The sequence below is a fragment of the Lathyrus oleraceus genome, chromosome 5, assembly GCF_024323335.1.
Source record: "Lathyrus oleraceus cultivar Zhongwan6 chromosome 5, CAAS_Psat_ZW6_1.0, whole genome shotgun sequence".
NCBI lineage: Eukaryota > Viridiplantae > Streptophyta > Magnoliopsida > Fabales > Fabaceae > Lathyrus > Lathyrus oleraceus.
The window spans coordinates 223,731,670-223,744,437 of NC_066583.1; the positions used below are offsets into that span (position 1 = coordinate 223,731,670).

Here is a 12,768-nt window from a genome sequence, read left to right on the forward strand (position 1 = left end):
AGATATTCGCTAGGCGAAGGATTTGCTCGCCTAGCGAGCAAGCTATTTTGGGCCACTTTGGATTAGACCTGTTGTGAGCTGGGCTTTTGTCCATTTGATATCAGTGCCTTGCAGATCAAGTCAGAGGGTCTTGGAAAATGCTTTGTAGTATCAATGGGCAAATTTTGGGGTATGACAGCTGCCCCTGTTCAATATTCTTGAACCGAGAGAATAGAATGGTATGTGCCGTTCGTGATCTGGAGGTGAAAGATTATTGAACACTAGAATGCCCCAAAAATTTGCGCTTGTCCATTAGGAGCTAGCCTTGATGGAGATGGGCTTAGAGATGCCATCCAGGAAACTTGATGAGGAGATTTCCCGATTGTGTCGTACGTTAGACGATATCTGGAGACATGGGTGTCACACCGGGTCGTACATCAGACCATATAGTGAATCATCCATCATGCTGTTGACTTCGCTGGGGAGTCAGAGTACGTTATACACTGCTGGGGATAAGGGATCAGAATGGATCTTATATTAGACCGTGTCCGAATACCAGAGTGAGTTATTCATTAGGCGGATGACTTTGCTGGGGATGAATGATCAGAATGGATCGTACGCTAGATCGTATCTGAGTTGCAGAATGAGCCGTACGTTAGGCTGAAGCTGCTGAAAAGGGAGTAGTCGTATGCCAGACCACCATTCAGGAATGTACCTGTCCGAAGGTAGCATCTGAGAAAGGGAGTAGCCGTATACTAGACTACCATTCAGGAATGTACCTGTCCGAAGGTAGCACCTGAGAAAAGGAGTAGCCATATACTAGACTACCATTCAGGAATGTACCTGTCCGAAGGTAGCACCTGAGAAAGGGAGTAGTCGTATACCAGACTACCATTCAGGAATGTACCTGTCCGAAGGTAGCACCTGAGAAAGGGAGTAGTCGTATACTAGACTACCATTCAGGAATGTACCTGTCCGAAGGTAGCACCTGAGAAAAGGAGTAGCCATATACTAGACTACCATTCAGGAATGTACCTGTCCGAAGGTAGCACCTGAGAAAGGGAGTAGCCGTATACTAGACTATCATTCAGGAATGTACCTGTCCGAAGGTAGCACCTGAGAAAAGGAGTAGCCGTATACTCGACTACCATTCAGGAATGTACCTGTCCGAAGGTAGCACCTGAGAAAGGGAGTAGTCGTATACTAGACTACCATTCAGGAATGTACCTGTCCGAAGGTAGCACCTGAGAAAGGGAGTAGTCGTATACCAGACTACCATTCAGGAATGTACCTGTCCGAAGGTAGCACCTGAGAAAGGGAGTAGTCGTATACTCGACTACCATTCAGGAATGTACCTGTCCGAAGGTAGCACCTGAGAAAGGGAGTAGTCGTATACTAGACTACCATTCAGGAATGTACCTGTCCGAAGGTAGCACCTGAGAAAGGGAGTAGTCGTATACCAGACTACCATTCAGGAATGTACCTGTCCGAAGGTAGCACCTGAGAAAGGGAGTAGTCGTATACTAGACTACCATTCAGGAATATACCTGTCCGAAGGTAGCACCTGAGAAAAGGAGTAGCCGTATACCAGACTACCATTCAGGAATGTACCTGTCCGAAGGTAGCACCTGAGAAAGGGAGTAGCCGTATACTAGACTACCATTCAGGAATGTACCTGTCCGAAGGTAGCACCTGAGAAAGGGAGTAGTCGTATACTAGACTACCATTCAGGAATGTACCTGTCCGAAGGTAGCACCTGAGAAAGGGAGTAGTCGTATACCAGACTACCATTCAGGAATGTACCTGTCCGAAGGTAGCACCTGAGAAAGGGAGTGAGGGTCTAACTTGGTCGTACATTAGACTGTATCTGGGCAGAATCCGAGGACTTGACGGTCTAACTTGGTCGTACATTAGACTGTCACTGAGCAGAATCTGGTCTAACTTGGTCGTACATTAGACTGTATTTGAGTGGTATTTGAAGATTTGAAGGTCTAACTTGGTCGTACATTAGACTGTCTTTGAGTGGTATTTGAAGATTTGAAGGAGTCATGTGTTGAGATGAATCAGGATGGACCATATACTAGGCAGTACCTGAGAAGTGAAGGTCCAACTGGGTCGTACATTAGACCGTGTTGGAGTAGTTGAAGATCAGAATGGATCGTCCGTTAGATCGTATCTGAGTGGAAGGAGTTATATGTTGAGCTGAATCAGAATGAACCGTATGCTAGGCTATATCTGATAGTATTGGTATATGTTGTATTTGCAATGAATATTTGGGATGGGCTTATAGATGCCATCGTTGGGAGGATGTCAGAATGGATGTTGACATGGAGCAGATCTGGAAGATGTATCTGAAGAAGGAAGTAGTCGTACGCTAGACTACACCTCGGAATGTACCATATGCTAGGCAGTATCTGAGGGATATAGTTGAGTCTTGAATGTAATTGATAAAGATGTCCGTCTGAATGGACCTTTGTGTTGGTTGTATCTAGAGGATAATTAACCTGAAAAATAAAGTTAGCTTCATGCCATGTCATGATGCATGAGATGCAAATGTTGTATGCATGCATGTGCTGTGAAGTGATGTAATGAGTGAATTATGCGTCTGGAATGAATGCGAGCTTTGTATGCATGTATATGTTATGAAATGATGTAATGTATATGATGCGGAATGAAAATTGTATGTAGGTATGTGATGTGAAATGATGTAATGAAGACACTATGCGTCTGAAACGTTCTTCCAGGGGACTCTACTGGGGGAATAAATCTCGGTCTTCTGGTCGGTGATATTTGTATTGATGACCCTTTCTTAGCTGGGGGATACTTGATTGCCGTCTGACGATGGAAACACTCAACAGAGCCTGGCTGGGGGTAGAAGAGATGACCAGTCTGTCTGGCGATGCCAACCTCTTCTGGGAAATAGCTGATTTTTGTTGGGGAATGGATTTGTAACCGGACTTGTCGGAAAGCCTGGTTAGACCTCATCCTCGATCCTGAAGTCTTTTAGTAACTGCCATTGCTATTTTATGCATGCATTTTGATAAACATTGATCATATTCAAATGCATATATCAATTCAAATTAAATCAATGGACGTTTACGCAATCAAAACAGAGAAAGTAAAACAAAAGCATTTTTTTTTTGAAACAGAATTGTATTGATTTAGAAAGAGGGCCTATAAACAGGCAATTTGTGTACAAGGAGACAGAAATCCTAGTAAGAGGAAATCGTCAAGAAACGAAGACAAAGCTATGCAGAAAAAGTCCTGTTGATTTTAATTCCACTACTGTCATTATGTCTTCAAGCCTCTCATCTCCTGCTGTCGGATGAAAGTGATTGGCTTGTTCAGTCCCTTGAACTTGGTTGGAGCAGACAGAGAACGGGGCATAGTCATACGCTTTAATCCCTAATTTTTGCCTGGACCGCCTTTTCAGGTTTTCAGTCCACCAGGATACCCATTTTTGCCCAAGCCGCCTTTTCAGGTTTTCGACTTGCCGGGTGTACGTCTTTATATGTTTATCCCTAATTTTTGCCCGAACCCTTTTGGTTCGCCGGGATGCCCTTACTTTTGCCTAGGTACGTCGACCTAGCGGGTCTCTTTTATGCGTAGTATTTTTTAACTATGTCAGCATTCACAGGATGCGGGAAGTCCTCGCCATCCATTGTAGCAAGTATCATGGCTCCACCAGAGAATACCTTCTTAACTACAAATGGCCCTTCGTGTGTGGGAGTCCATTTGCCTCTGGGATCACCTTGTGGTAGAATGATACGCTTGACCACCAAGGCGCCAAGTTGGTCCACCTGTCTCTTGACCTTTTTGTTAAATGCTTGGGTCATGCGCTTCTGATATACCTGCCTATGACAAACAGCCGCAAGTCTCTTTTCATCAATCAGATTTATCTGATCGAGTCGAGTTTGAATCCATTCATCCTCATCTAAGCCTGCATCTTTCACAATTCTTAGAGAGGGAATCTGAACTTCCATTCCATAGACTAAAGAGAAAGGGGTTGCCCCTGTCGAAGTGCGGTAACCATGAAGAGCAAAAGGTAACATCTCATGCCAGTCTTTGTGCGTTACTGTTATATTCTTGATATTGTTAGCAGCCTCCACGGCGCCATTCATCTTTGGCCGGTACGGAGAAGAGCTATGGTGTTTAATTTTGAACTGCGTGCAGAGTTCAGTTTAGTACCATCATCAGTGATAACTCTCTCAGGAGACAGCAGGTTTCTCAAGTGTATATTTGATAGAATCCATCTTAGAAATCAATAAAGTGGTATGATTCAACATATACTGTCTTAGTCGGCGAGCAGCCTAGGCCAAAGCGTAGCAAGCTTTCTCGAGCTGTGAGTATCTTGTTTCACAGTCGGTACCTTTTGCTAAGGCAGTGTATGGCATGCTCTTTTCGACCAGACTCGTCATGTTGCCCCAGCACACCCTATTGAATTTTCTAACACGGTCAAATACATGATTAGAGGTCTTCCTTCAACTGGTAGCATTAGAATTGGAGGTTCTTGGAGATATTTCTTGATTTTGTCATTCATCATTCCATACCATCTCTTGATTTTTCTTTTTTGGTAATTTGAAGATGGGTTTGCAAGTTGCAGTCAAGTGCGGGATGAATCGGACAATGTAATTCGAGTGCCCCCAAGAAACCTCTGACTTCTTTCTGGTCTGTTTCAGTACCCATTGCAATTTCCATTGACTCCTCCTGCGGCTGTATGGTCTTTTCCTCTTGTAGTACCAGTCTGGCGAGTTCTCCAGGGACTTCACAATCCTCCTCACTTCCATCCTCGGCTTGGTGGATCGGATTTTCAAAGTCATAATGAACAGTAGCAGAACTATTATCAACAGGATCCAGAGTGGATGTGGATCGGAAAATTGTTACGTGCGTGTGTGCAAGAAAACATAGCTTGTTTTAAAAGAAGACAAGAAAGATAAAGAGCGCAATATTTGAATGCAAAAAGTCCATTGATTTATTGAATATGAATATGCTTATGAAAATGACAAAACCCTTAAAATTAGCTATTATGCCCCGGGTATAGACACAATGCTTGGAACCACAAAAATAGCAATAACAATTACTCCTGACTAAAGGAAATCGGGATAATGTCTTCAGCCTTCCCATTATTGAGTCCGTCACCAATTGTTGGGAAAATCCAGCTATCCAAGTCATAATCGTTATCAGTATCTTCCACAGCATTGACAGTCTCGTCATGATTAGGCGGAGGGGCAGTGATGACATTAGGAGTCTCAGGCGGATCAAATTCAAATTCTCCGGCGTCGATCATATCCTGAATTTTGTTCTTCAACGACCAACAATCGTTTGTATCATGCCCGGGGCTATCGGAGTGATAGGCACACCTGGCATTGGGATTATAACAAGGAGAAGTAGTGTTGGGTTTCGCAGGAGGATCTCTGAGGGTAATCAAATTTGCCTTTAGCATACCCTGCAGTGCCTGTATTAAAGTCATATTGATCTTGGTAAACTGCCTTCTTCCCGGGTTAATGTGCCTCACAGATTTCTTATATTTCTTCTTTTCGAGCAAGAGAGCCTTCAGTTCCTCCTGCCCCCTGGATAAGTTCAAGATCATCTTCTGGAGTTGAGCATTCTGAGCCTGGAGATCTTTGACAACTTGTTCGAGGTCCATTTTTCTGTTTGGAGGAAAACCGTGAGAACATTGATCCCTTTAGAGTACCTGTTATGCTATGTTATGCTATGCAATGCATGAAATGTTTTCAAGGACTTTTGGACCTTAACTTTGCATAAACTACCAAAAAAGGAAACTTTTTTTTGTTTTTTTTTTTTTTATATTTTTTTTATATTTTTTTATTTTTATACAAAACAGAGCAAAGTTAAATCCCTAAGTCCTTGAAATGGTTAGTACAATGTTATGATGTCATGATGTTATGCAAGCACAAGCATGTCACACAACAATTATTCCTAGGTTTTAAGGCTTGCATGAGTTCCATAGGTAAGTACCCTCCCCACTGAAGTTTGGTTGGTTCAACCTGTCCTAGAATAGTAACCGGGTTCTAGAAGGATCTCAGATCATCGACCTTTCTTTAAGTCCACTTCAGTGCAACGCCAAGTGGTTGACCGAAGCTTCCCTAAAGTCCAATCTCAAAGAGTGTAGTATCGAGTATCAACCAACCTCAGTCGGACCCGAAGCCAGTTATCTCACTACTTTCTAATGGCTAGGATGAGTCAATTAGGGTTCTAAAGGTCTGGTTAATGCTTTGATGACACCACGCGGAAGCCAAATTTTTCCTCAAGTAACATGAGGAACATCAGGACAACCAAAGCGCCACATTAACCGTAGCCATCATTTTGACCATTCCAGTATACGCCGGATAGTCGCGATGATCTATTGCTACTTACCTAAGGTACACTAGATCCGGGTGTAGGATCTTTCACTCAGACAATCCCTTAAAACGAAAGAACAAATTCAAACATAAATGATTTTTAAGGTGGACCTCTCTTTATCGTCCCCAGCAGAGTCGCCAGTTCTGTCATACGGTGAACTGGACCTTATTGGATTTGTAATCGCAATGTCGCGGTTAGCAAGAGTCGCCACCGACTTTTCTTTTATCCCATAAGGAAAGGCGGAAAAGAACAGGAAAGACCTTAATTTAGATTCTTAGGTTCGGGAGGTACTTTATACAAAGGGAAGGTATTAGCACCCTTTGTATCCATGGTTATCCATGGGCTCTTAATTGCTCAATCATTTATGTTTTCCTTGTTTGAAAAAAGTGGTTGAGAAATGTATGAAAAATGTTTTGAAAACGAGAATTTAACTTTGTAATGATTCTTGCATGAATGTATACAAAGTGGTTATCTCGTATAGTTTTTTGAAAGTAGTTTAGAAAAATATAACTCGGCAATGATCCTAGTACGGATGTATGCTAAGTGGTGATTTTCTAAAAAAAGATGTTTGAAAGGTGTGAGGTGGGAAAAGTATTTTTTATTATGAATGAGCAATTAAGGTTACACCTGTCCGAGGTCTTTCCGGGCATTTCCCATCCTTATGAGGGTAAAACTGTCCTTACTATTGAGAAGTAAGTAGTTTTATCCTGGGGATGTAGAAGGGTCATCGTAGGGTCATCGATAGGTCATTGAAGGCAACAGTTGTGAGGATACCTTAGCATTCGAAGGGACTATCATCATTTAACCGTAGGCTATACCGAAGGGTCATCGAGGGACAAAAATGGTATTTTCGAAGGCAACGTCCGAGGGACTATGATGATTTTACCGAAGGGTCTTTGCTAAGGATATCCCCATATTCGCGGGACATGACCGTAATATCGAAATTGTGGGGTAATAAAGAGAGGTCCGATATCATTTATTTAAAGTCCATGTTTTAAGTTCATTAGGTAATTATGGTGATACCGCCTTAAATCGATACATTAAAATCAACACATTAAGGATCACTACATTAAAATTAATTAGGCAATCAATATGAATCTTCACATTAAAGTGAAACAATTTAGAATCCATCTCCATGAAAGCTTCCCATGCATAAAGCGGAGTACCTAGCCGGCTATTTCTTCGGAAGTATGCTAGCCTTTACACCATGAACACACGGATTAAAGCATCGAGATAAAATATAATTGGAAATTGCACCATAAGATAAATATAACAGCCAGGAATTTAAGCCAAATAATGCAGGATTATCATCAGGTAAACATGAAATGGGCAGCAAAAGGGCAAAGCAGCCCCTGGCCTGGTCGCCTCTGCTTCGCCTAGCGAAGGCTCAGCGAAGGCTCGCTGCGGGCTCGCCTAGCGAGGAGCTAGCGAGCGGCCACGGGTTTGAAATTTGAGAACATTAGGACCTCAACCTGCAGCATGGCTTATGGCATCCAACACATAATTATATGGTTCAGTTTCACAATATTCAAGCACATTTAAATTCTCATGCAAAACTCCAAAATATTTATGAATTCAATTATAATATCCTCCACCAATTAAGAACATGAAGTGATACCGTATGCCAAATGAGAGTACAAAACGATATCATATGCAAATTAAGACACTAAAGTGGTACCGCGTGCAAAATAAGGACACAAAGTGATAATCATGTGTAGATTAAGACCCTAAAGTGATATCATATGCCAATTAAGAAACTAAAGCGATAATAGTGAGGCAAACCTGTTTGCAAATCGAGTTGCAACCTTGAATTGGCGAGCCGGATTGAGTTGGGCGACGGTAGCTTCGGAGCGGGTAAGCGGCCTTCAGGGTTTCCGCCTTCTGAACTCTTTGGACCAGCAGGGTTTCGGTGCTAGGGTTTTCTCGGGATCTCTGTGTGAGTGTCTCCGGGTGAGTGAGTCCGTCTCTGTGTGTCTTTTTTTCGTGGCAGAGGAGTAGGTATTTATAGTAATGGTAGTAGTGACCTAATGGGCTTAAAGTGAGGTCCAAAAATTCAAATTCTCGCAAGCTTCGCTAGGCGAAGGAATTGCTCGCCTAGCGAGCAAGCTAGGTTTGGGCTTTTTCTGGACCTGATGCTTCGCTGGGCGAGTGACATGCTGAGATATTCGCTAGGCGAAGGATTTGCTCGCCTAGCGAGCAAGCTATTTTGGGCCACTTTGGATTAGACCTGTTGTGAGCTGGGCTTTTGTCCATTTGATATCAGTGCCTTGCAGATCAAGTCAGAGGATCTTGGAAAATGCTTTGTAGTATCAATGGGCAAATTTTGGGTATGACAGGTTGAATTATTTCACTTTTTCCATTCTATTTTTTTTTTTAATTTAGAGATAAAACTGTAGAAAGAAAAGGGGAAACAGTTGAATTTAGACCATTTATGACAACATATATATTTGATTGTTGAAAAAAAAAAGTATTTATGCCCACCATTTTTTTTACGGATTAGATTATATGAATATGAATATGATTACGAAAGGGAATTTGATTTAGTTTCCCTGAATGTACAAGATATTGGATCTATTAAGATGGTAACCATTAAATAAAATATAGGTTAAACATATTTTTGATCTCTACAAATATCTTAAATTTTATTTTGTCCCTTTAAAAAATTTTCAGTAAATTTTATTCTAAAATCTGTTTTATTTAATGAATTTAAAAAGTACACTTTTTCATACTAGTAATTAAGAGAGAGTATATCTAAATGTCCCACTTATGATTGTGCATGTAGACAATTATGGAATCTCTTTCTAGATAATCTGTTTTTCTCATTCCCAAGCCTTAGCCAAGTGTTGGAAATCCTTTAACATTCCTTTCTTTCCAAGTAAAGTTGCATGATTCGTAATACTAAGTGTTGTATTTTAATAATTCTTGATTGCAAAGTATTAAAATGCATGAATTCAGAATAGCCAAAAAAAATATTTTTGTATTAGGAAAACTCAATCATTCCCACTCATTTTGTATACTGTACAAAACTATCATATAATCTGTATCATAGTTCATCAAAAAATTACATTTACATATTACTACATATCACTAGTAATCTAACAATGCAAACTTTACCTGTAATCCTATTTTACCACCTTCTGTCACAAGCTTAGCAGCAATTACCAACCAATGCCCGGGCGCATCGTGCGGGCCACGCATAACCTCGCCCGTCTCCACGTATTTAAGCATTTTAGCGGAACGAACGGGCACGGGCGGACCATCCGGATAAACACCAGAGTTAAGGGCAGTTGGAGCAGCCTGTTTCTGTGTAGCAGTAACACTTTGTTGTGTGAATGAAAATGTTGTGCTCAGATTCGTGAAGAAAGACGATTTTCTAGAAGCTTCTGGTGCAGCAGCCCATTCGGTTTTCCTGATGCTGCAATTTGGTATGTGAGTGAAGAGAAGTCGCAAATGAAGCATATTCTTCGGCCAACTTCCTTTGCTAATGAGCTGAGCACCGGTCACGATATAAACACCGGTTGAGGTTGAATTCGATTCGTGCAACCAGTTAGGGTCATACTTAACCACTGAGGTGCACACGTGCGCGAATCTCTTGCATCTTATTGGTTCCGCGAATTGGTCACTGGATTCATCGTTGTCAGATCCTCGCCACATAGTCGTGGTCGTGGTTGAAGAGATGGTCATTGTATTTGGGAGGCTTGAAAGATGATGTATATGTATTGCAAGTTTATCACATTTCCTTCCCTCCAAGTATAATCGGAGACCAACCACAGGTTTCCGTTCACTTACTACCTGATATAATTTATATCAAAATGTCATCTTTAACAATGAATCGTAAATCATAACAATAAAGCCTAAAGAGATGATAACTTGAGATCATGAATCATGAATCATTATGTAAACTCGAATATTTTAAGAGTAAAGTCGAACACATGTCATACGCGTTAGAAGGGGGCGGTTAAAATTACCTGTGTAGAGTTTATGTGAAGCTTTGGAGACATGAAACTAAATTGCAGGGGAGGAGAATGAGGTTTTTTCCTTTGATGCCTCAGAGGAAGCTCAGAAAACATGGGTGCCCATTCTCTGGGAATTTGAAACTCCAAGAAATATTGTAAGTCCTCCTGAGAGGGCTTATCTGCAACGAAAAAGCAAATCCAATGAAGTGGTGTGACCTTAAGTAAACTTTGATTTTAGAGCTTCTCAAAAATACATTATGATTCAATCTGAGAGAGAAGAATTTACATCTTAAATATAAATTGATTGCATGACTAAGATAGCCACTTCCAGGAATTCCGGTGAGAAGCGACGAAATAGGAACAAACTTGAAATGGATTGCTTCAGGACTAGAAGCCATTGTTTGGAGCCAACTTGAGTGACTGTGCTTAAACACATCTCCTCCTCTTTTCGAGCAAATAATAGTGAGGCCCTATTCCATAAAAACAACAGTTTAGAAACTTTATTCATTACTTCAAATTATCAAATGCCAAATATTTCTCTTTTTGTGACTTACATCTTTGCTTGATGTTTCCGAAATACTTGTGAACTGCGTCGTGCTCGATTGCATCACTCGGTTAAAAACTTCTGGAACCTAACAAAGATTGCATCAATAGATAAGTAACATAGTACATTAGTTGCTATGTTAGTATTTTTTTGTATCTTTTCTCAATATTAAGTAAGAAATATACTTACTTTTTGTTTGTCTTCTAATCTTGTCTTCCTCTCGAGTAGAGAAGGGCTTCTTAAATCTGAAAATAGAAAATCTCCCAAGTCCTCTAAATGTCTTCTGAGATCACTAGGAGGAACCTTTGAAGAATGTTTTTGTTTGACACATATTACATCTTGTCCTCCAACAGCCATGCCTACTATTATGTGTGTACCATATGTCACAATAAACCTGCCTAACTAAACTCATCAGCAACATTATGGTAAATCATGCAACATTCATAATCCCGAAATTATCGATGCGGCATTGCGGTTGCGCTTACCTGGACAAAGAAGCTGGATCCCACTGTGCTGGAACAGACTTTTTAACTTCCTCTTGAAGTTTCATGTGTGAAGCAGTCAAGTGCAAATAGTAAAGAGAAATGAAGTAACCATCAAAAGCAAGAGATTTAATCTCTTGCGCGTCGCGAAACCAGTCGCCACTTAAATCAAACACCGCGTTGAAATAGCCCGAAGGAATTTTTCCTTGTATGGCTGATTTCTGGTTAAGCATTTCAGACATCTGCAATGATTCTAAGACTATTTACAACACAAACAATAACAACAGCATCAAGAAAAGATAGCTGTCAAAAGAAAACAAGACAACACCTGATTGAATGGAAGAACATCTGATTTGAACCGAACACGATCGCCTTTGTCGAATCGAATATCCTCGGAAACATCAGGAATGATAACTCCACCAGGAACCATAACATCTCTCTTGTTTACTTCATCAACCACCACTAACCTTCCACCATTTATCAATCCCTTTGCGAATTTCATTCGAAAATCACTTGTTAGATCAAAACCTTTACCAACACACTCCAAAGCTCTCTTCTCCATTGGAAACATCATCAAACTACCCTCATCTTCCATTTTCACCAACTACAATAATGAAAATTCAATAGCTTGTTATATCATTGATCACGTATGTATCAAATTGGTTGCCAAACGTGACTTAGTGCGAGCGGTTGGTTTGACTATGGACCAGTTCTGGTAATTAATTTCAATGTCACAGCGAGCACTGATTTGATTTTCTCAAATTTGTAATAAGAGAAAAAAAATATATAATAGTCAAAAAGTGTTACAAATATCCGAATAGAGCGGAATAATTTGACAAAAGTCAATGAAAAATATTGAATGGAAAAGTCAATAAATGTTGAAGAGGCAAGAGTATTAATTATTTGTTAGAATTTCAACAACATGAATGTGTACTAGTATATATATCGAATCCAATGAAGCTTCGAGGAAGGAGGTGAAGTAATTAGGTACTGCAGACAAGGTTTGAACATTTGTAAGGGACAGGAGTGCCACGCCGCAAAGTTAATAGATTAAGGTGCAAGAAACTCAAAAGTAAATATTTAAAATATTCATATAAAAAGTGTTGAGTTTAAAGTATAATATCATTGTCAACATCGATAATGAATGAAGAGGCATGACATAACAGAAATAATATTCTTCCACGGTGAACAGTATTTTTTATTTTTTAATAAAATAATAATATTTATAAATATATATATATATATATATATATATATATATAAAATCTCTCTCTCTCTCTCTCTCTCTCTCTCTCTCTCTCTCTCTCTCTCTCTCTCTCTCTCTCTCTCTCTCTCTCTCTCTCTCCTCTCTCTCTCTCTCTCTCTCTCTCTCTCTCTCTCTCTCTCTCTCTCTCTCTCTCTCTCTCTCTCTCTCTCTCTCTCTCTCTCTCTATATATATATATA

The 12,768-nt window shown here is 40.4% G+C and overlaps 1 protein-coding gene across 1 annotated transcript; it reads right to left on the reverse strand.

Moving 5' to 3' along the window:
* Positions 1 to 9,300: 9,300 nt before the first annotated feature.
* LOC127083138 (MACPF domain-containing protein At1g14780) lies at positions 9,301 to 12,160 on the reverse strand. The gene is made up of 7 exons (XM_051023379.1): positions 11,653 to 12,160; positions 11,328 to 11,566; positions 11,032 to 11,236; positions 10,853 to 10,930; positions 10,585 to 10,768; positions 10,311 to 10,477; positions 9,301 to 10,134 (listed from the first exon to the last, which is right to left on the reverse strand). Exons 1-7 carry the CDS (start codon positions 11,917 to 11,919, stop codon positions 9,430 to 9,432), a joined length of 1,845 nt encoding a protein of 614 aa, XP_050879336.1. The 5' UTR covers positions 11,920 to 12,160; the 3' UTR covers positions 9,301 to 9,429.
* Between the last annotated feature and the right edge of the window lie 608 nt (positions 12,161 to 12,768).